This window comes from Ictalurus punctatus, chromosome 27 (genome assembly GCF_001660625.3).
Source record: "Ictalurus punctatus breed USDA103 chromosome 27, Coco_2.0, whole genome shotgun sequence".
Taxonomy (NCBI): domain Eukaryota; kingdom Metazoa; phylum Chordata; class Actinopteri; order Siluriformes; family Ictaluridae; genus Ictalurus; species Ictalurus punctatus.
The window spans coordinates 7,695,503-7,718,428 of NC_030442.2; the positions used below are offsets into that span (position 1 = coordinate 7,695,503).

The following is a 22,926-nucleotide window of genomic DNA, read 5'->3' on the forward strand; positions in this document are numbered from 1 at the left end:
GGTGATGAAGTCATTTTTCAGGATAATGAATCTCGCCACAGAGCAAAGAGTATTAAAGCTTTTCTTCAGAAAAGGCAGATCAACTCATTGACATGGCCAGCAAACAGTCCAGATCTCAATCCGATTGAAAATCTATGGTGGAAATTTTAAAAAATGGTCTATGACAAAGCGCCATCCTGCAAAGCTGATCTGTCAACCGTTATTCGAGAAAGTTCAACCAGCTTGATGGAGAATATTGTTTTTCATGAGTGATGTCCACGCTTCAAAGAATTCAGGCCGTCATAAAAGCCCCAAGAGGAGCAACAAAGTATTAATTGTGATTTTTTTTTGTTGTTGTTGTTGATGATTCCATATTTTTTCTCCCTCAACACTGAGTGATTCCATAATTTTTCCTCTACTTGATCTGGAAAAAATATGTCATTAACTAAAACAATGTTTCATGAAGCCAGAATGTTCAGCTATTAAACAAAAATGGTCATATCTGTGATTTATTTATTTGCTACGAAGTAAAAAAGATGGGTGAGCATCCTATAAGTGTGGTGATTACATAATTTTTGCCAGAGGTAAGTGCTGGTAGATGGGACCAGTTTCTGAATTACTGCTACCAGCGCAATATGTTAGATAAGTTGTGTTTAAGAAAACAATATCAAAGTAAGGCACTTTCAAAATTTCTCCAAAATGCACTGATCTGGAAAATTACTTACAAGCTGGCAAAGATGGGTCTACAAGCTTAACCAGCTCAGCCTTTTGTTTTGAATCTTCAGCGTGGTTGATGGATTTAAACATTATAACTATACAGGAAAGATATTATTAAAACACACTATATGACCAAAGGTTTGTGGACACCTGACCACATACCCATTTATGTTTTGTAAGGATTCCATTTCAGATTTAGTCCCCTTCTGCTGTTATAAAATCCTCCACTTTCTAGGGAAGGCTTTCCATTAGATTTGGGAACATGGCTGTGGGGATTTGCTCATTTATCTACAAGAGCATTAGTGAGGTCAGGTGAGGAGGCCTGGGGTTCAGTCGGTGTTCCAACTGATCCCAAAAGTGTTCAGTGGGGTTGAGGACAGGGCTCTCGAGTTCTTTCAAGCTAACCTTGGCAAATCATGCCTTTACTGACCTCACATTGTGCAGAAGGAATTGTCATGCTGGAACAGGTTTGGGCTGCTTAGTTCCAGTGAAGGACAATCTTAATTCTACAGCATACAAAGACATCCTTTACAATTCTGTGCTTCCCACTTTTTGGCATCAGTTTCGCATGAAACTGTTGAACAGTTTCGCAAGACTCACATGAGAGTGTGAATTCAGGAGTCCACAAACCTTTGACCTTGTATTGTATTTTGTATTGGATGTTTCAATTATAGGTAGGCTTGATTGTTTCAGATTCACAAATATACTGTGTACAGTATCATGCCATTTTAAAATAAAGATATGTATGAAATGCTCCTATTTATGTATTACTTGTATGGCTATCATTATATGATCTAGAACTTTTCGTCACCTAAAAATACGGACAGAATTTGGAGCAGGGTAGGTGAGTAAATCAACAATTTGAAGTTTGACATGTGTCAGCACCACTGCAGGAGGAATACTACCCTAGTGACTTTCATGTTCTCCTTTCTTCCAGCATTACCCAATCAAATTTCATCATCATCAGTTAATTATCAGGTTACACACACACACACACACGCGCGCGCGCGCTTTTCCTTATTTTCCCTTATTCCCACAGTGCACCCTAGTGGAGAATCTAAACAAGACATTCAGAATTTGATGTATGTTGTTTTATTTCAGATATAGATGTAGAATGAAAGAATTCTGGCAAGCCTCAAGATGTTTTTTAATACGTAATTATTAATAATTTTCTATATACCACATAACCAGCGTGTGTCTAGCAGCAGAGTGGCGCAGCGGAAGCGTGCTGGGCCCATAACCCAGAGGTCGATGGATCGAAACCATCCTCTGCTAAGTGACTTTTAACTAATAATGCCACAAAAAAAGGACAGTGGTTATACATGTTGTCCTACTATTTAGTATTAGGTTGTTCTGATGCTGATGCTGACGGTGACGTATGCAAAGAAAGAAAAAGAGCAAAACTGAGATCTTAACCAAAATTTGTTAGATGTTCATTACCACATATACTGTATATGTTGTCACAGAACTATTAATGAACTAAGAGGGGTAAATCATTGCATTTGCTCTCTTGTCCTTCATGCTATAGTGCTGCTTGAAAGTTTGTAAACCCTTTAGAATTTTCAATATTTCTGTCTAAATATGACCTAAAACAACATCATATTTTCACACGAGTCCTAAAAGTAAACAACGATACCCCACTTAAACAAATGAGACGAAAATATTATACTTGATCGTTTATTTAATGAGGAAAGTGATCCAATATTACATATCTGTGAGTGGCAAAAGTATGTGAAACTCTAGGATTAGCAGTTAATTTAAAGGTGAAATTAGAATCAGGTGTTTTCAGTCAATGACAATCAGATGTGAGTGAACACCCTGTTTTATTTAAAAAAAAAAAAAAAAAAAAAAAAAAAAAAAAAAAAAAACAGGGATCTACCAGGAGATTTCTGAGGACCTCAGAAAAAGAGTTGTTGCTGCTCATCAGGCTGAAAAGGTAACAAAACCATCTCTAAAGAGTTTAGACTCCACCAATCCACAGTCAGCTACTGGAGATTGTGTACAAATGGAGGACATTTATGACCATTGTTACCCTCCCCAGGAGTGGTCAACCAACAAAGATCGCTTCAAGAATAAGACGTGTAATAGTCCATGAGGTCACAAAGGAACCCAGGGTAACTTCTAAGCAACCAAAGACCTCTTACACATAGGCTAATATTAATGTTCATGAGTCCAACATTAGGAGAACACTGAACAACAATGGTGTGCATGGCAGGGTTGTGAGGAGAAAGCCACTGCTCTCCAAAAAGAACATTGCTGCCTACTAAAGATCATGCGGACAAGCCAGAAGGCTATTGGAAAAAAAAAATTTGTGGACAGATGAGTCCAAAATAGATTTTTTTGGTTTAAATGAGAATTGTTATGTTTGGCGAAAGGAAAACATTGCACTCCAGCTTAAGAACCTTATCCCATCTGTGAAGCATGGAGGTGGTAGGCCTGCTTTTCTGCATCTGGGCCAGGACGACTTGCCATCATTGATGGAGCAATAAGTTCTGAATTACACCAGTGAATTCTATAGGAAAATATCAGAACATCTGTTCATGAACTGAATTTCAAGAGAAAGTTGGAGCAAGACATGCAGCAAGACATGATCCTAAGCACACAAGTTGTTCTACCAAAGAATGGTTAAAGAAGAATAAAGGTAATGTTTTGGAATGGCCAAGTCAAAATCTGACCTTAATCCGATAGAAATGTTGTGGAAGGACTTGAAGCATGCAGTTCATGTGAGGAAACCCACCAACATCCCAGAGTTGAAGCTGTTCTGTACTGAGGAATGGGCTAAAATTCCTCCAAGCCGATGTGCAGGACTGATCAACAGTTACCAGGAATATTTAGTTGCAGTTGTTGCTGCACAAGGGGGTCACACCAGATACTGAAAGCAAAGATTAACATACTATTGCAACTCACAGATATGTAATGTTCTTTCATAATATTTTCAATAAATTTTAATTTCAATAATATTCATCATCGTCAATAAATAAGTGGTCAAGTATAATGTTTTTGTCTTATTTAGCCTATATAATGTGTCCTCTTTGTCTGCTTTTAGGACATATTTATATTATAATAGAAATATAGAAAGTTCAAAAGGTTTAAACAACGTTCAAGCACAACTGTAACCTCTTATACCAAATATGTCTTGGCTATTATTACATTTGGGTGAAAACTATGTACATTTCATTTCTGGCGAAAGTATTGATTTATATACATTAATTTGTTTTATCCTCCTTAGTAGAGAAGTCCAGCTTATTTTACAGATATTTTAATAAGCAGCTTAGCTGTAGAGCAAAATCAGTGGCTGCAGCTTGTAATTTATATCAGCATCCACATGATGTCGCTCATTCTCAGGTCTCTGATTTTTGTGTTAATTACCTCTTAAAGCTCTGCTATGAAAAATATTGCCATAAACAACCTGCAGCGTGGGGCCATGTCTCTCATTTTTCCTTTTTTAGCCAGCCTGATCATGTCCATTCTCTTGTTTGAAACAATAACCAGCGTGGTTACATTAGTCCTACGCACACCTCTCCACTCACTATGCAACTGAAAGTGCAGAACAAAGAGATCCAAAGCCAGCAGTGAGTCACCTCAGCTAGAGAACCTTGTTGCCAAGCAGTCCAAGGCACATATAAACATCTCCACTACCTCCACATTCACTTGTGTGTATATCTGTCATGGAGAGACACTGAGAGTAAACCTAACCTCTCATAAATAGCAGCGTGGGCTCTTTAGCACATACAGTGCTGACTGTTCCTCCTAGAAGAAACACATAACACTTCCCGTATTTCAAGCAGAAAAACAGGACACAGGTGGCACTTCCTCAGTAATAAAACAGGATAAACAATTAAACAAGGTAGCAGGAGGTGGGTGAGCCAACCAAAATCTGTAAAATCAATGGCCAATATTGTGTTCAGCCTTTACCCTTTGTGTCCTGAGCCCTAACATATACAGTAATTAAACTGTAATATAAAACATATTGTTTACCTCTTTTAAAAATACTAATCCAGGGTTTAACATATATATGCTAGTCCCTGGTATGGTACTCAGGTAGTTTAATTTTTGTGCTTGCAGATGCAACCTTTTAAAATGCATTTTTTATTGGGAAAAAAAAATATTTGCATGCTTCCTACCTTGCAGAACAACAAATGTACCTGTACCTTTTTGTAAGTGTGTAATAATTTAATATGATGGCAGTAAATTTAAACAAAGCAACCCTCATCAAGTTACCATATGCTTATGTTAGAATATCATCATAAAATTATACTTCATTTAATTCCCAAAACTGTTGTGAACATTAACTCCAAACTATATGATGGTAAAGGCTACTAATTGTCTCAGTCCAAATATTTATAGTGCAAGACCTAATACAGCTGCTGTAGACTCCTTGTTCCTAATAACAAAGTCTTTGTGTATAAACAACACAATTAATCTACGTCTTTTCATAAGTAAATGTATAACAAATGCAAACACTGGAAATTGAGATCTAAACTAAAAGCCAATCCTCTGCTTTATCAGTGCTGCTCTAAAGTTTTCCAGTAGAACTTGATTTGTGAACAGAGCAAGTCAAAGTTCAGAGCCTGAGCTACGCACCTCCAGAGTTTGGGGTTCAATTCACGCCTCCACCTTTTGGGTGTGTAAATTGCATGCTCTACCCATGCTTCGGGGTTTTTTTCAGGGTACTCCGGTTTCCTACCCCAGTCCAAAGACATACACTGTAGGCTTATTGGCATTTGAAAATGATCTGTAGTGTGTGTGCAATTGTGCCCTGCAGTGAATTGGTACCAAATTGAGGGTGTCCCCTGCCTCGTGCCCTAAGTCCCCTGGGATAACCTCCAGGCTCCCTGTGATAAGTGGTACAGAAAATGGATGGATGGACAATTATAACTCCCATATGTTGATAATCAAGCAGCACCATGTAACAACTGACCCCCCAGTGAGTTTACGTTTCTGTTGGAAGTGTTATAAAACGCTTGTGTTAATCAGGTGTTTAGCTGTTGTGGAAAGATGAGTGACTGGGAACTTGTGGGAAAAAATACACAAAAAACACTGCTTAAAATGAATGAACAATGAATAAAAACTAGTCCTGTCATGCCATCAACATAGGCAGATGATTGCAGCTTACAAGGTAAACACCAGATGGCGAAATTGCACCATTTTCTCCCTTTACCTGTGCTGACGTTATAAAGTCATCTTCAGTCTAAAGCTGAATGAATGAATCATCCTGCGTCTATCTGCTGAACAGCTGGATTTTAACAGTAGGATGACTGAGTAAATCTATCTATAAGCACATCTATAACATCTTTACCATCTTGGACCTTCAAGTCAATACTTCAGCATTGCCTTTGACAGTGACGATTGATTTCTGTTATACCTGACTAGTGTGGTTTTAAATGCTTGAAATGCCGAAACTAGTCATATCACCTACTTATGTTGAAAATCTGATTGCATGCCTTTACCAAGACTAAAACCCCCAAATGACCTCCATTACATGGGCTGCATTCCAAAGTATATTTCGCACTAATAAATATGCTATGCCAGATCAGAAGGCCTTAGGTTCCATAACTGCATCGGTTGCGCACTATTTTGAGATACTATTATGAAATATGTTGAAATCATCAGTATAGCTCACTCCAGTTATGGCCCCCGCCATCCACATACAACTCAGCTCACGTCTGAAACCTCATTGTACATGAGCGATAATAAATTTCCATGCTTATTTTAGTAGGCTACAGTAAATGATTTAGTATAACAGTAAGCGTTTTTGAATGTAGCCCAGTCTGCGTTATCAGTGCAGCAGCAAGAGGAGGAGGAGGAGGAGGGAAATCCCCTCTGATGTACCCCTGAGTCTGAATCACGTCTACAGGGTATGGAAGGCCAAAACATCCAAAAGAGTGGCAAAAAGCTTTGTCGTGTAAAGAAAATACAATAGAGTTGCATAAAATGAAAATTTGTGTAAATATTCTGAATTGGGACTATGACACATATCCCATTATATGTTAATTATAGGCCTATATGTTGATATGCAGTATGTACAGTCTGTGACCACTTTGAAATTATGGGATTAAATAAAAATTAAAACTGGAAATTTAGAAAATTCTAAAACAAACAAACAAAAAAGAAATGTGTAACAAGAGTGACTACTCAATATTCAAGATGTTACACAATTTTGTAGGTCACTATGTAAATTTAAGTACATTTGTTATATTGACCATGTTAACTCCTTTGTACAAAAGGTCAGATTTTCCATAAATCTTAGGCTATCCCTTCCATTTAAGCATGTGTTCAGACAACAAGCTGATGTATTTGATCTTACATGGATCATCAGGTTTTACGCACTTGTTTTACACACAACTTGTGGAGTCTGTGTCAAAAAGAGGACAAATACTAAATACTAAGAAATTCTGAAATTCACATCAGAATTTTTAAGAGTCTACGTTTCACTCAAATTGTTGCTGACAAGATCATTTGTATGGCTTAAGTGTACGATTACCCATCGTGCCTAATCAGATGTTATCAAACTGTTTGGTGGTTGGGTTTGCAAGGGTGTGATGAGGTCAGACTTCAGAGCTAAAATTCAGTCCCTCACATTGATCTGCTATAAACTTTTTGGCCAAATTTAGTAATCTTAAAGTATTAAAACATTTTGATGCTCTGTACTGTATGAACATGCTCTTTTTGTATGAATCTGTTAAATGATTGTGTCAGACTGTCTATCGAGTAAATGTTTAGAAATTGTTTATTATATATATATAAGTTATATATATGTATATATAAGTTAATATTCCTTATGAGTCAATACAATGTTTTTACAGGTGCACCAGCATAGTTTATTTCATATATTTTAACCAGTGCCTCATACTTATTAAGACCATGGCACACCACCGTTGACTCATGCATCACTTCATGTTGTTTCTATTTTTGTTTGAGTAGTACCCAACATGGAAGACGAAAGGTAACCATTTGGCCCTACAATGGAAAAGAAACTCGTATCTGAGAGTGACTGTATTTTTTGCTGGTCGCCTTATTCCACTTTTGATACTTCTGGCCTTCCATAGTAAGATGAGCATCGCCCACACCACAGCCCCCGCGTGGAGCGATGGTGATTCTCCGCAAGAAGCCCCGCCCCTTATATGACATCACTGACTCTACTCTGCCATAAATAAAGGGGGACCCGTCACATCTCCCATCATAAAACCAAGTTCGCATTGCGAAGAGCTACAGAAGGAGCTATAAACCAAAGCAACCAAAGGGAATTAGATTTTTTAAGGATCCACTGGAGTTCTATACTCAGGAGGAAGAGACTGGACACACTAACATGTATGTATTACATTGATTCATTAATTATTTTTAAATGTTAAAATGTTTTACATTGCTTTTAGAGATAACATTTAGATATTTAATAATTTAATAATAATGTTAATAATAATAATAATAACAATAATAACTTTATTTATTCATAGGATACAGCACTTTAATTGATTACATTTAGTTTATTATAGAGCCTAATTGTATAATGCATCTTTCAGATCGTAGGCTACTTTCTTATCAAGTGAAGTATTAAGAAGCGCTCGTGCTCAACGTAGCCAGTTGTGAAGCCATGACTTTGAACAAAGGCGACAAGTTGCGGAACATGGACAAAAGGAGAGGGAGCACGCCGTTTCCCATGCACCTTCAGACTCTGCACCGCAGGAGCATGCCGGTGGACGACCGCGAGCTGCGCTCCTCCATGCCCCCGGTGCTGGCGGGCGAGCTGACCAACCTCACGCGCTGCACGTCCTACAGTCCCGGCGAGCAGCACCGTGACAGCTGCGTGTCCGATTCCTCCGACTCGGTCATCTCCTCCGGTAGTGACTCCGACGGACAGATCTACAAGGTCGTACTTTTGGGAGAGCACGGCGTGGGGAAGTCCACCCTCGCACGGATATTCGGCGGAGTGGAGGACACTCACGATTACGAGGACGCAGGTAATGACCATACACAACTACATTAATAATGAAAAGGTGCATCCCAAGGACAATCTAAGCCATGAGGAATCACCCCATCAGAGTGTGTGTGTGTGTGTGTGTGTGTGTTTGAGTGTGTTATGGGCAATGGAATTTGTTATGGATGGAACTAGACTTATTGATTGCTGCTGTTTCCATCCAGTTACCATTGCCTCCATTACCCACAAAGAGACTGCTGTCAATCCCTGCACACATTAATATAATGGCTCTAAATGGTAGTGCTAGCCAGCAGTGCTCAGTGGGACTGATATAGAAAAGTGATATTGCAAGACACTACGTTGATCATATATTTTGTTCCATTCTTCTAGGAAATACATATGACAGATCTATCATTGTCGATGAAGAAGAAGCAAATATCTTATTATATGACGTCTGGGAACAGGTGAGCTAATCACAGTCACTCAATATAAGGTTTTAGAAACTTATTTTTCTCATGAACACATGTCACACAACATACACCAACAATGTAATAACCAGATACCAATTGTGTGATCTCCTAGGACAACAGCCAATGGCTGAAGGATCAGTGTATGCGTATGGGTGATGCCTACATCATCGTCTATTCTGTGACAGACAAGTCAAGTTTTGAGAAGGCATCAGAACTCCGCATACAGCTCCGCCGGGCACGACAGTCAGAGAACATCCCCATCATCCTGGTGGGAAACAAGACTGACTTAGTACGCTCCAGAGAAGTGTCTGTAGATGGTACGTACCCTCTGTCTGCTCTAGAGTCATTATTGAGCAAATCCTTCCCTCACTTATTCCCCTGCCAGCTCACTTCCTCACTGCCGGTGTTACATATCCATTCCCAGATGACTGGTGCATGTAAATGTAAGACTAAGTAAACAAGACCCTAACTTTCCTCAACTACTGAGTAATTGCCATAATAAAAGTCAGCATCTCCCTCTCTCCGTCCAGTAAAATATGAAACAAGGAAATTATAGAAGTGCAGGAATTAACATAGTTGTTAAATGATTCAAATGGCTTCACTTTTAGACATTTGCAAATTACCCTAATGACTGCAAACATCATAGACATATTAAGTCTTCCAACACACCCCCATCCTTGCTCCTTCTAGCTTGCTTCCTCACTCCAAACATTTAAAGCTGCTAAAATAATGTATCCATTCTGAGGTAACTAACGCATGGCAGGTTATGTAAACAAGTCCCTAAGCCTCGCTCCTCCTGTGTACTGAGTAATAGCCAGTTCCTCTAATCTGTATTAATTTTTCCCTCCATTTTTCTTGTAGAGGGCAGTGCATGTGCCGTCGTGTTTGACTGCAAGTTCATTGAGACCTCTGCATCACTACATCACAATGTCCGCACTCTGTTTGAGGGCATCGTGCGGCAGATCCGCCTGCGCAGGGACAGCAAGGAGGAGAACGCACGGCGCATGGCTAACTGCAAACGCCGTGAGAGCATCAGCAAGAAGGCCAAGCGCTTTCTGGGTCGCATGGTCGCACGCAAGAACAAGAAGATGGCCTTCAGGCAGAAGTCCAAATCCTGCCACGACCTTTCAGTGCTCTGAGCGCGATGGACTTGTAGAGCCACTAAGACCAGAAGCTGTGTGTGTTTTTTGACACTAACTCAAGGACTAGACAACTGTACAGAAATATCTTTACATATTTTCTATTGTAAAACAGAAACCAACAATAGTCAGTGCTATAGACTTGCATGAGGCTTTTTTAGGTTAAATATTTTATTTCATATTTTAGGTTCTTTTTTTGCCTTAAAGTTGTTGAGTGGTCAAATTCTGGCAGTGCAAGTAGAAATCAAGGTCTCAAAGCCATTTCATTGTGAACTGAGAACTTTGGACATGCCTTCTCAAGAGAAGAGTTTGTGAATACAGTAGCAATTGTACTGATTTGTACAGCTCCCAAAGGTGGGATACACTTTCTCATGTACATGTCTAAAAGATGAGCACAATTCATTTTCCTCACTGATATGAGAAATGGAATCATATTTACTTGAATCTGAGTGCGCAGGTACGTACTTCAGCACTTCAGAAACACAGGATGGGGTTTAGGGGAGGGACTCTGGACTGAGAAATTTCACACATTTAATCATCAAAATATTATTTAAGTGCAAGGTGTAATTGAATATCGTAGAAGCAATAAATTATGTGTTGTTTTTCAAAATGTTTGTTCTGCACCTCCATTTAATATTATTCAATTGTTAATTTTATTACGTTTACACCGATTTTATAATAAAAAGAGTTAATTTAATGAGCAACATCCTTGTTTACTGCTCTCACACACACACACACACACAAACAAAAACACAATTTCCTCAGGAAGCTCAGCTGCATTTAATGTATTCCCTCATCCATATGTAGGTGTGGAATTATTCAGAGACTTGTAGACCAGGAGTATCATTAAAGGAAACAAGGCAGTTAAGAGCTTTTGCATGAAATTAAAGAAGTTAAACATTAATTCTCTGAGAGTAGACAAAGGTCCCTCACACTTCAGAGACATTCTGTCTTTGTTGAGGACCAGAGGAGACACTAATCTATTTTTACAAGGTATGTTTTTCTAAAATTCATTTGAAATATGAAGGATATATTTGCAATAACAGGTCTACAATACTCTATGCACAATTAGGAAAGTAAACTGCACAGTGTAAACTCCGCACTGTAAATGTGGCTGGTGTTACTTTTAGCACTTAATCTGAAGTTCTTTCTTAGGCATGTTAGCCATCACAGCATTTTCGATTGCTATTCTGTCAAATAAATCAAATAGATTCACTTTAGTCAAAATTCCCATCAATGATCTCTATACTGTGCTGAAGTGTATAACAGTTGCACAGGATTTAAAATGCACCCAAATGAAAATAGCCTGCAGTTTAGTAAAATCCTGCCGAACGATGAAATGTGACTGTTTTGTGTAGCAGACTATAAATCGCGGTGTGTTCAATGAATGACATGTCTTCATGGATCAAAGTACTGAATGTAGGTCTTTTTTCTTTTGTTTTACTATATGTGTTTAGTCGCATAATGTTACATAATGCATGCAATGCTGTGTAAACAACATTAAACAATGTCTTTCTCATACAACTCTGACATTTTAGTGGAAGTAAATGCTCTTTTTTGCTCTTTTTTCTTTTTATTTTAGCTGCTGCTTTACCTGTCTACTTTATATGGAGAAGCAGCACACCTTAGGATTGGTGTTCCAGAAAACTATGATGGTATTTTCCCTTGGTACCTCACCAAGGTGAGTTCTTCCCAAAAAGGACAAACTGATACTGTTGCTCTAAATCTGAACAGACTACAAATCACAGACTTTAACTGCAGACTTACTTTAGGATAACTTTTTAGGCCTTTCCTATAGAATCTAAGTTTTGTCTGAATTTCCAGCTCTTCCCTTGGTGTGATTAATACATCTCAAAGCATAGTGGAAGGAATCTCTCTGCTATCACATTTTAGATCTAAATGGAGCAGCTATTAATGACTACCCTTGTGTTTTGAGTGTAAGGTATTAAAGACTCTCTAGGTTGAAGTAGAAGTGGGGGTTAAAAAGGAGGCAGCTTGTGTACATGCAATTCATTGACCTCTTTCACAAAATTTAACGATCCACGGTGTAATTATGAGCAAGCTGTATGCGTCACTAAACTTTATATGAGGCTCCAGCACAAAGCCAGAGGGCTAGTCGTGCTGTGTCCAAAATGCCAGGCATTTTATCCAGAGGCCATGGTAATAATGAGCATTTCTGTCTCCTCCGGATTGCCTTTACCCTCTGACATTGGAGGGAATTACATGAGGCAATCTTGCCACACTCAGTGTTTAATATCAAGCTCCCAAAATGTTCTCCAAATGTACTGAGGACTGATTAATTACTGTGTTGGTACTGAAAGGACATAATAATGGTTATTATGTTTATTCAGGCTTTCATAAAGAAGGCACAATATGGGTTATAAGTCATGTTTTGGTATGTACCTATCAGTAAACCAAAGTAAGAATATTAAAAAACATTATTTCTTAATAGAACATAATGTTCTTTTGACCCTAAATATAGCCGATGAGCAAAATGCTTTAAATTCTGGTATAATGGTATAAAGTCAAAGTCTTTAGTGGTATACTGGAACTACAAGGCTAATGTACAAGGCTAAGGTAACAAGTAAGAAACACTTATAGCTACCGAGTTATGTATGCTTATGCTAACACATGCTCACATTGAGCAATATCATATTTTATGTGGTTTCTGACAGTCTCTTACACACTGTTATCTATAAAAATGGACATAAGTATGTTGCAGAGCTTAAAACAGTAATCTTGAAGCCAGAATCACTTCACACAAGCATCATACTCAGGTTTGGAGGTGTAATTTTTTTAGATTTAGATTTTAAATTTACTGTTTAAAGGGACGCAGATGTTAATCTAGTTCTGATTTAATGTTGTTGTTTTCTATATGGATTTTTCTGCTTTTGTAAATGAAAGAAATAGTATTAACTACAATAAACAATGTCTTTCAAGATAATTTGGCCACACTGTTTGCATGATGCTACACTGGCCAATAAGCTTTGCTTGCTTGTTAATTATGTTAGCCTTACAGCTACAGTGCAAAATTAAAGAAGCAATCTATAGACACCACACATGTTTTGGCTAATGGAATAAATTTAGGGTAAGAGAAATGTACGTTATGGAATGGAATGGTTATGGAAATTTAATTTTTAGCCAATTGTAGCATGGGAAATATTTTACTTTATTCAGACAAGCAGAATCTGCTCTCTGAAATGACCCCAATAGTTGTACCATTCTTAACCAATCAAGAGTTCATGAAACTACAAATCTCCTGTGTGGCCTGGGCAGATGATGTTGACCCACTATGTGGTATGCTTTGCCACATAGAAGCTAGAATCTGCACCCAGTATCGATGTGCTTTATTGAGCACTGGCATGATCCATACCAGAGTTAACCCAACTGAAGCATGTGTTTAAGTGGCAGTCATTTATTTGCAGAGAGGATTTATCACTGCCAGCAACAGAAATCCCTCTAGTCATGTGAGGCTCAGTGGGTTACATGGTATGGGTAACATCTTATCAGCCCACATTAGACATGTGTCAAACACAAAGCTGGCTGTCAAAGCAAACCATGAACAAGTTGCAAAAACAAATTAAGTGCACTGATATTGCTCTGATATTGAGCAAAACATCATTGAAAAACTTAGCATGTGATTTTCAGAGTAATTTATTGTGAAAGGGTTGTTGTGGTGGCTCAGTCATTAAGGCTTTGAGTTACAGAGCAGAAGGTCATGTATTCAAATCCCAGCACCCCCAAACTACTGTGATTTTGTCCTTGAGCAAGAGCCTTGAGCTCAATTGTGTCATGCATTAATTGTATTTAAAAAAAAAAAAAAAAAAAAACATCAGCCAAACCCTGCAAGATATAACAATACTTTACTGTAAATATGTCTTACAGTTGTTTACTGTGAATCTTACAGTACTTTACTGGCAACCCTGTTGAAAGAAATTACTATACAATTGACAGTATTTTTTTTGTGTGTTAGCTGCACTGACAAAAATCACTATCACACTTAATATGTTGACAATCAATATCACCTTTCAATCACACCCCTGTAACAAAGAAATGCTTGAAATCTAATTTTCCTTCAAATCTGATTTTGTCTTACTGGAAGTTTTCGTTATTACTATTGTGCTTGTTCCCATAGCTGCCTGATCTTCCCTTAACCTATGCTGATCTGTTGGTGACCGGTGATGATGAGGGGATTTTTGGAGTAGAGTCAGGCTTCTTGTATGCCCTAAAACCACTGGACCGGGAGAAGAAGCCATCATACTCCTTGCAAGTGGGTAGACTTTACAGTTAATATCTGACTGATTTTTTACTCATTATGTATTGTATAGGTCAAACAAGATGTAATTTTTAATGGGCATTTTATGGGCAAACTGCAATCCAACAATAAACAAGAAATAGAATAACATAAAACTACAGAATGACTTATTCAATGACTCACCAATAACATTTAATACAGGCTGTCAGTCCACTTACAAAGCTTTGTCAGAAAGCTTAGTCACTATTTACAGTTGCAATCGACATTATTCAACACTCACTGCAAATCAGGTTTATTGTCAAACTTTACAGACTTTCAGATGTTTGCGATGAACAAATCAAACAAAAGCAACTGAAATAGTTCAACACAATGAATGCTTCAAGTGGTTTCCCCAAATTCAACTTAAAATGCAACTTATAATGATTTCTCCAGTCTGAAAATTATTCAACCCCCTGAATAGATTTCCTCACAACAGCACAAATATGCAAAACATGTGTTGTCTCAAGCACACTTGATGCAATTAATCAAGTTGCATCTGGTGTGCTTGAGCTGGAACACATGAAATTCCTGAACTGGCTAGGGGAAGAAAATATATTAAATATCTGGACAGGGCAGAAAAAGGAAGCTATCAAGGGCTGCAACCAAATTTCTGAGAAGGCAGGTTGTGAAAAACCCTCAAGTGACTGAAAAAGACCTGCAGCAAGACTTGGTGGCAACAGGCACTGAGGTTTTATTGAGCACAGTAAGGTGCGTTCTAAACGCAGAAGGTTTCCATACCTGAATTCCAAGATGTAAACCACTATTGACCAAAAAGCACAAGAAAAATTGCTCAAAAAAGTTTTGGGACTCTGTTCTGTGGAGGGATGAAACAAGTCTGGAACTTTTCAGCATGATAGATCAGCGGTATGTCTGGAGGAAGAAGAATGAAGAAAGAACACTCTGTCCACAGTCAAGCATGGTGGTGGCTCAGTGATGCTCTAGGGCTGCTTTGCATCCTCTGGCACTGGAAACCTTCAGCGTGTGGAAGGCAAGATGGATACACTGAAGTATCAGGAAATCCTAGGAGAAAACGTCATGCCGTCTGTGAGGAAGCTTAAACTTGGGTATCATTGGACCTTTCAACAGGACAATGATCCCACCTCAAATTCCACCAAGACTTGGATGCAGAAAAAGTGCAGAAAGATTCTACAGGGCCATCACACTCACCTGACTTGAACCCCATAGAAAATCTCTGGTGGGATTTGAAGAAGGCGGTTGCAGCATGCAAACACAAGAATATTACTGAACTGGAGGCCATTGCTCATGAGGAATGGGCTATGATTCCTCAGGAACGCTGCCAGAAGCTGGTGTCTGGCTATGCATCTTGTTTGCAGCAGGTCATAACAGTAAAAGTGTGCTCTACTAACTACTAAAGATGCTTGCCATGAAGGGGTTGAATCATTTGGAGACTGGAGAAGTCATTGTAAGTTGCATTTTCACACATTAAGCATCCAATCTAATGCAATTTCAAGGCTGCACCAAAAATACCTGACAAACGCTATGGAAAACTGCAAGTCACAGCATATGATGAAGGGGTTCATTGTGGGCACTGAAAAGACTTATCATGTGACCATTAAATCAACCTGTGCTTTTCTCCCAGGTGTCCTTCATGGCATCCATGCACCCACAGAGCTTTAGTGTAGAGGTGTGTGTCATCGACAAGAATGACAACGTGCCCATGTTCCTGCAAGAGAGCATGCGAGGCACTGTTCAACTTGGCCTGCTGAAAGGTGAGAGAGTTCAGCAAGGCTACATAATGAGTCCTTCATCATTTCTTTATAAAGGGTTTATGTTATCCAGGGCATTTTACATACAGTAGTTAGTACTAAACTAACATTAAACTTATCCAAATCAACATAAAATTCCAGCACAGAAGTGTTAAAAGAGCTGACAACAAAATATGTGCTGTCCCAATGCATGCCTCTAATTACAAACAACTGTCATAAAGCAGAAAGACAGAAACAAATTAAGTGAAATGAAATTAAATAACACAAATAAAAAGAAATCTTGTGAGCTAAAGAAAAGTAACTTACAATAATAACAAAAGAAAAATATTCGCAACCACGAGAAGCACAGGTCATTAATTACATAAATAAATAACAAGAAAATAAAATAGATAGATACTGTATACATGAACTCATACAGAGGGAGACTACTTCAAGTATAATGACTTCAAGTATAATCTAAATGACGCCAAGATTATAGTTCCCTTGATTTACTTCTACTAGTAAAAATAAAAAATACCATACAGCCTCAAGCAAGATAAAATTTTGGGGCCACATTTCAACAGTAATTTACAACAGAGATGCATTGGAACAGACCACTTAAAATCAACAGTGACGAATTATATAATTGGATTTTAAGGGCAGTGTGAAAAAATAATGATTTAATTTGCTTCAAGGACTTTTACCTTAAATGGAAATACTTTGCAAGGTTACAAAACTGTACTACAAAAATAATTTTCATCGCTTTCATCAGTCTTGCTTTTATGTTGTAACCTTCAGATTCACCTTCAGAGTGTACAGCAATTTAAAAGAAAACGATTACATTAAAGATGGAAGCACTTTCTCACTTTCTTGCACTGTTGGTAAGGCTTTTAGGGATGAGAATAGGAATGTGCATCATACTCAGAGGCGTTGTATATTACAAATTCATATTCCATGTCAAAATGGAATAACCCTAATCTCAGATTTTAGAGTGTAATGTTCTCACCTCACATACATTACATTTGTGAAAGTTATTAAATATGAATTACTTAGGAAGCCAAACTACAGCTATCACTCTCTCTCTCTCTCTCTCTCTCTCTCTCTCTCTCTCTCTCTCTCTCTCTCTCTCACACACACACACACACACAGACACACACACACACACACACCTATGTCAGCAGTTAGTTTTATAATGTTGGAAAATGTTGAGAAGAATTTGGCAGGGTTTAAGTTGGAGTGTTTGTAATTATTTGGAGCTTTATTGAGTGCTTTGGGGCTTATAGGAAATATTTAGAGATTCTTGGGTGTGTATTGGGAGGGTTGGGTTTATTGAGGTTTAGTGGAGAATGCTGACTATGTTGGGGTTTATTACACTATGATGTTGGGTTTATTGGAGAAAGGTTTTTTGGGGTTTATTGAACAATGGTAAGTTTTATTTCACTCCTACTAACTGCTGGGATAGTGTTAGCACCTGAATCCCACCTGCTTGTGTGTATTCATGGTGAAATCTTCCAACAAGGTCATGTAGTGACGAATGACCACTGTTACACATCAATCAGTCCCTTTCTACTTCTCACCTATGCACATGTCGAGGATAGCCTTTTCTCTTTTGATCTTGGTGAGAACTCAAAATTCTGTTTCATCCCCTTTCAATCACACATGCTGAGACCTTCAACAAAGTCACACAAAGTAACAGTGACATACCAATTGCTATAAAAAAAAAATTTTTTTAAATAAAATAAAATTAAATTAAAAAAAACCTTCAGGCCACGTCACTTCTTTTCCTTTTCTTGACTGGCCATACATGCTCATGCTATAGACCAGGTGTAGATTTTGGCGCTATTGTGTGCAGCTTGTGACTATGGTCGGAGCTACAGTTTTTCTGATCTCCAAAGCTGTGATAGAGTCCTGTTTTCTCCTGTTTCTTCTATCCACTTCCATCCACATCCACATTGAGCCTATGGCTTGCTAGCTTAGAGTGTTCTCTAGTTGCTAACTTAGCTTGTTATCTTTCACTGTGCAATGCCCTGTATAGCTAGTGTGTTGTTTTCAGTGGCTTGCCCTGGATCACAGGATAGGAGTGTGTATGTGTATGCTTTCGGCACTAACAGGGCAGGAGTGTGTGTGTGTGTGTGTGTGTGTGTGTTTGTCTTCATCTCCCTTATACTGCCAAATACATCCTCCGAGAGTGGTTCTCTCAGCACTAAAGTTTTGCTCCAGTTCATGGCATAGGAGTGCATGCTCCTCTTTTTCCCTCACTTCCACTTGAGCTTTGCCACTAACAGAGCTTGAGCATATGTGCGCCACACAGTTATGCACTCTGAGTCAACAGTTTTTCACAGCCCATGCTGGCTAGCAGGCCTGTAATAATAGGCCTGTAAGCGGCCTGGTGCTTTTTGTAAACCCAGAGCCAGAGCGTTCTCTCTCACCCCAACAAATTCTTAGCATCCCAACTCAGAAACCAACCACCAGCTTTATGCTTGCTGCCTCAGTATCAACATAATCATGTCGTTAGCCATAAACATCTCGGTCCAGCTCCGGCTGATATGCAGCACAAACTAAGAAACACTCACTGAGCATATGATCATCAGACATGGCTCAGTTAAAATAGCTCATTTTAGGGCTCTATAGTGGAGCCCTCATGATAGCTCAGGATCCTTATGGAGAAGGTATCCAGGCGTTAGACACTGCCCCTGTCATTAGAAGGAGTGAAATAGAAGAATAGTTACAAATGTAACTGTGGTTCTATGAACAGCAGATAACCGAATAAGCACTCAGCAAATAAGTTCCAGGAAAAGAAGTGACATGGGGTGAAGTTATTTACAGCAAACCCTGTCACTTTGAAACTTTGAGAAGTTTTGAACTTTTGAGAATGAGAGGATATCCATGTGTTGACAGTGTCCCTAGAACCACAGTTACTGTAACTAGCATATTGTTTATATTATTTCTCGAAAGCTTTGCAGTGTGTTGAATCTCTTACCATTAGCATAATTGTTTTCCATTCGTAAGCATTACTGCCCTGCATTTATCTAGTCACTCTATAAAAATATTTGGTCAATCTAGCCCATGCTCCTAAGTCTAAATAGCTTGCTGGTCACAAATGCCCAACAAACATAACAAGATGTCCTCTTGATGAATCAACAACTTTGAAGCAATCATAGTTGAGTGTTATTCTCAAAGTTACTCTCTGAATTAATGACTTGGTGGCAGACATGGCTCAGCTTAAACCGTTCATCGCTGAAAAGGTTTGCACATCTAAACAGAATCCTCCTTATACCTCAGTTGTCAGTCATCCTCCCAGGTAAGCATGAGAATGCTAAGTCTATAACGTCTGGGAGGTTCTTCCGGGCTAACAATGACCTACCAGATGAGTTGCTACTTTGAACTCAGCAGTTTCTTGGAGAGGCTTGGTTCTGACTGTGTCTGCATTCTTGTGCCTATAGCAGGCTGTATACACTGAAGCTGTGACTTGTATACAGGCTGTATACACCGAAGCTCTGACGATGGCTCTGGGTGATGCAACGCAGCGCACAACATCAAATGGATTCTTCCTCATGGCACCTGTGATGGCAGTTTCTTATGCCACAGTGTAATAACTTTATTGACAATGTTCATAGGTGATTTGGGCAGGCCCCAGCTTACCACTGGCCAGACCCCATGGCCCTGAAGCACAATACCAAGATACACGCTGCCTAAGTGCTGAGTGCAGACGCACTTTTTAGTTCCTAGCAAAAATGGATGATATAGCATTGTATGTGGCACATTATGCTGCTACCCTTGGAGCAGTCCATACAGTTGGCAGACCCCTCTGTAAGGGAATTGATTTACACTTCACTCCTGGCAGTGCATCACCTGAGCCAGGATATTGACCACTCTGCCTGATATCTTCAATTCAACCCTGCTGAACATACCTTGAGCACCATCATTCACCAGCAGCATCATTCTTTGGGCCTGCTACCAAAGAAGCCTTAGACAGTAGACTGCAGGTTTCAGAGTCATGATGCCATATGGATTTATAGGGATTCTCCAAATTCACAATTACTGAAAATGTAGGGCACTAGGACCAGGTTGAGGCTGCTGGTGTGCTAATATTGAATCGGGTTGGCTGGATGTCCCACTTGGTCTGAAAAAGTGATAATAAAGACTGTTGGCTAAAAGCTTGCTAATATAAAAATTAAGTCTTATTCAAACTACTTTATATACAGAATGAAACAGTTATACAGAATGAAATATTTACAATGTGAAGATACCTAGGTTCAAAATGAATATACCTGTAGCTATTTACAGAGTTGTTAAATCCTTGTTAGCTAAGCTTTGGTTTATGTGCCGTAAAGAAACCCTACAGATAGTGAGAGTGTGAAAAAGATGACAAAAGAACATTATTGAGAACTCTTTATATTTTTTGCTTTCATATATATCTCAGTATTTCTCAACAATCACATCATTACTCACTTACTGTACACTTATTGTATTGTTTTAAATAAGTTAAAATCAGTGTAAGGATCACATGATGATCTCTCATTAAGCCTTAAGCCTCATTAAACCTATTCAGTTCTTGTAAATCTGAGTTTAATAAAAAGAATGTGTTACTACACACAGGCAAGGAGAGGCAATGTTCCAAATTGTTATTGGAAGTTTATTTCATGACTCACTAGAGGCCTACAAAATCAATTGAACATGACAGTAGTCTGTAGAAACTACTCGTTGTAGAGAACATTACAGTCTGATGCCATTTCTATCCTAAACAGGGAAAATGATATATGAAGCTATTAAAAATATGCAGCAATAAAACACATAAAATGTAACATGTTATTTTCCATCCATATGTCATAGCTAGTTAAGAACTTAGTTTCCACACAATCTATATAGCTTAACATAAAGGACCATGGAAGTCACTAAAGAAGTCTGTTACAAAACAGTATTTTTATGATGGGATGTAAGGTAAAATTTTAACAGAGAACTGGAAGTTAGCTGCATAATCAGTGCAACCATTGTAGAACAAAACATTTTTAAAGCCATACACTTTTATATCACTTTTGGTTGTGCCATTATGTTGTTGTTGTTGTTTTTTAAAAATAAGAATAAAATAAGATTTTTTTTTTAAAGTATACATATATGTGCCAACTGAAGCAGCTGTGTCTCATGTCTTTAATTCTCGAAAAACCCAGGGATCCCGTTCATGCAAGTGGGGGCTTTAGACCGTGATGACCGAAACACACCCCATGCTGATCTGCGTTTTCGCCTTCTAGATCAGATGCCTCGCATCCCAGCCAGTCACATGTTCCACGTAGATGCCACCAGCGGGGAGGTGTCTCTCACAGAGGATGGTAATGAACACAGGGCCTGAATCTGGGAGCTATATATAATCAATATTGTTTAAGTGTTTCAGTTCGGACCATTGTGTAATGACATTAAGAATAAAATAATATGGAAGAAATGACTGAATTTAAAATGTATATACATTTATTCATTCAGCAAACTTTAAAAAATGTTTATGTTTATTTTTTAAAATCGTATAAATGATAAATTGTTTACCAGTGACCTACAGGTAACTAGCCTGGATTTGTTTAGGTTCAGTTTAGAACTGGAGACATTTTATGAGCAAGCATGATAACTGCATATTATTAATTAACATATATTTTATATTTAAAAAATTATAGTGGCTAAATGTTGTATTTTTTGTTGCTCTTCACTGCTTAAATGGCTTCTGATGCCCTTTCCTGTGTCTATCTTACTATATCCATCTTACTCACCACTTCACAAGCACACACTCACCCACACATCTGTTGCAACACTAACCTGTAAAAATCCTGATAGGAATCAAATCAGGGTTCAAAGAGCCAACACTTTATGTAGGCCCTATGTCAATTTATTTGAGTGAGTCGATGAGAACTTAAAATCTACAGTCGCTGTTAAATAACACCACTGACTCTGTTATATTGTATGTATTATAAGCCTATAAATTGCAGGATCTATGAAGCACATTTATTGTATATGTCCCTGCTTTAGACAGTTAAACAATTTGCTAATATATTTTCAGTGTACCGAAAATCATACAAATTTATATACATACATATTTATAGCGAAGCTATAACCTGTAATTATAATGTAACCTGTATTATAATGGAGATTAATGAACAAAATGTATTCTAAATCCTTTTGTATGGCTCATGAGTACTTGTGTTTTCTTTTCAAATACAATACATATTGTCTTTCTTTTGTGTGTTTGGATATGTGTGTGTTTGTCTGCAGGTGCCTCTACTCTAGACCCTGAAATGTGTGGTCGCTATAAACTTTCAGTGATGGTCCAGGACATGGGTGGGAAGGCCAATGCTTTCTTCTCTACTGGCACTGTGTTGGTGGAGGTGACAGGGAACACATGGGCTTCACCCGACCCGGTCCGATTGCAGGAGAACCTACCAGGCCCGTACCCTATCCCCATCTCTCAGGTTAGACAGCACATACACACAACTAGACATGTATTGTGTTTTGTAAAATAACAAATAAGTCACTACACTCATCAGCTGAACTCACGATCATAATTTTCCTATATTTCTGTCATTCTATAGGAAAAATGTATTTGACAAACTTGCTGTATTTATCTGTCTGACTGTCTATAGATCTAGCTACCATTACATTATCTCTGTGAGCTTACATTGTGTAGTTTTACTCTCTAGTCTGTTAGTGGTAATTACTGGGTTGGTTT

General features: G+C 38.4%; 2 protein-coding genes and 1 non-coding gene across 4 annotated transcripts in view; all 3 read left to right on the forward strand.

Moving 5' to 3' along the window:
* Positions 1-1,899: 1,899 nt before the first annotated feature.
* Positions 1,900-1,971, forward strand: trnam-cau (transfer RNA methionine (anticodon CAU)). The gene has a single exon. It is a non-coding gene; the product is annotated as a tRNA-Met (tRNA).
* A 5,899-nt stretch (positions 1,972-7,870) lies between these two features.
* rrad (Ras-related associated with diabetes) lies at positions 7,871-10,924 on the forward strand. The gene is made up of 5 exons (XM_017458326.3): positions 7,871-8,007; positions 8,217-8,654; positions 9,002-9,075; positions 9,194-9,398; positions 9,943-10,924. Exons 2-5 carry the CDS (start codon positions 8,288-8,290, stop codon positions 10,218-10,220), a joined length of 924 nt encoding a protein of 307 aa, XP_017313815.1. The 5' UTR covers positions 7,871-8,007; positions 8,217-8,287; the 3' UTR covers positions 10,221-10,924.
* A 139-nt stretch (positions 10,925-11,063) lies between these two features.
* The window catches only part of cdh16 (cadherin 16, KSP-cadherin), a 45,919-nt gene continuing 34,056 nt past the window's right edge, over positions 11,064-22,926 (forward strand). Inside the window, exons 1-7 of one of the 2 annotated variants that reach the window (XM_017458323.3) lie at positions 11,064-11,213; positions 11,579-11,639; positions 11,803-11,901; positions 14,356-14,490; positions 16,115-16,244; positions 21,389-21,547; positions 22,473-22,669. In XM_017458323.3, coding sequence (XP_017313812.1) covers positions 11,604-11,639; positions 11,803-11,901; positions 14,356-14,490; positions 16,115-16,244; positions 21,389-21,547; positions 22,473-22,669 — 756 coding nt within the window. In that variant the 5' untranslated portion in view covers positions 11,064-11,213; positions 11,579-11,603. The remainder of the gene's footprint in view (positions 11,214-11,578; positions 11,640-11,802; positions 11,902-14,355; positions 14,491-16,114; positions 16,245-21,388; positions 21,548-22,472; positions 22,670-22,926) is intronic. The other variant, XM_017458324.3, reaches the window with a different exon arrangement.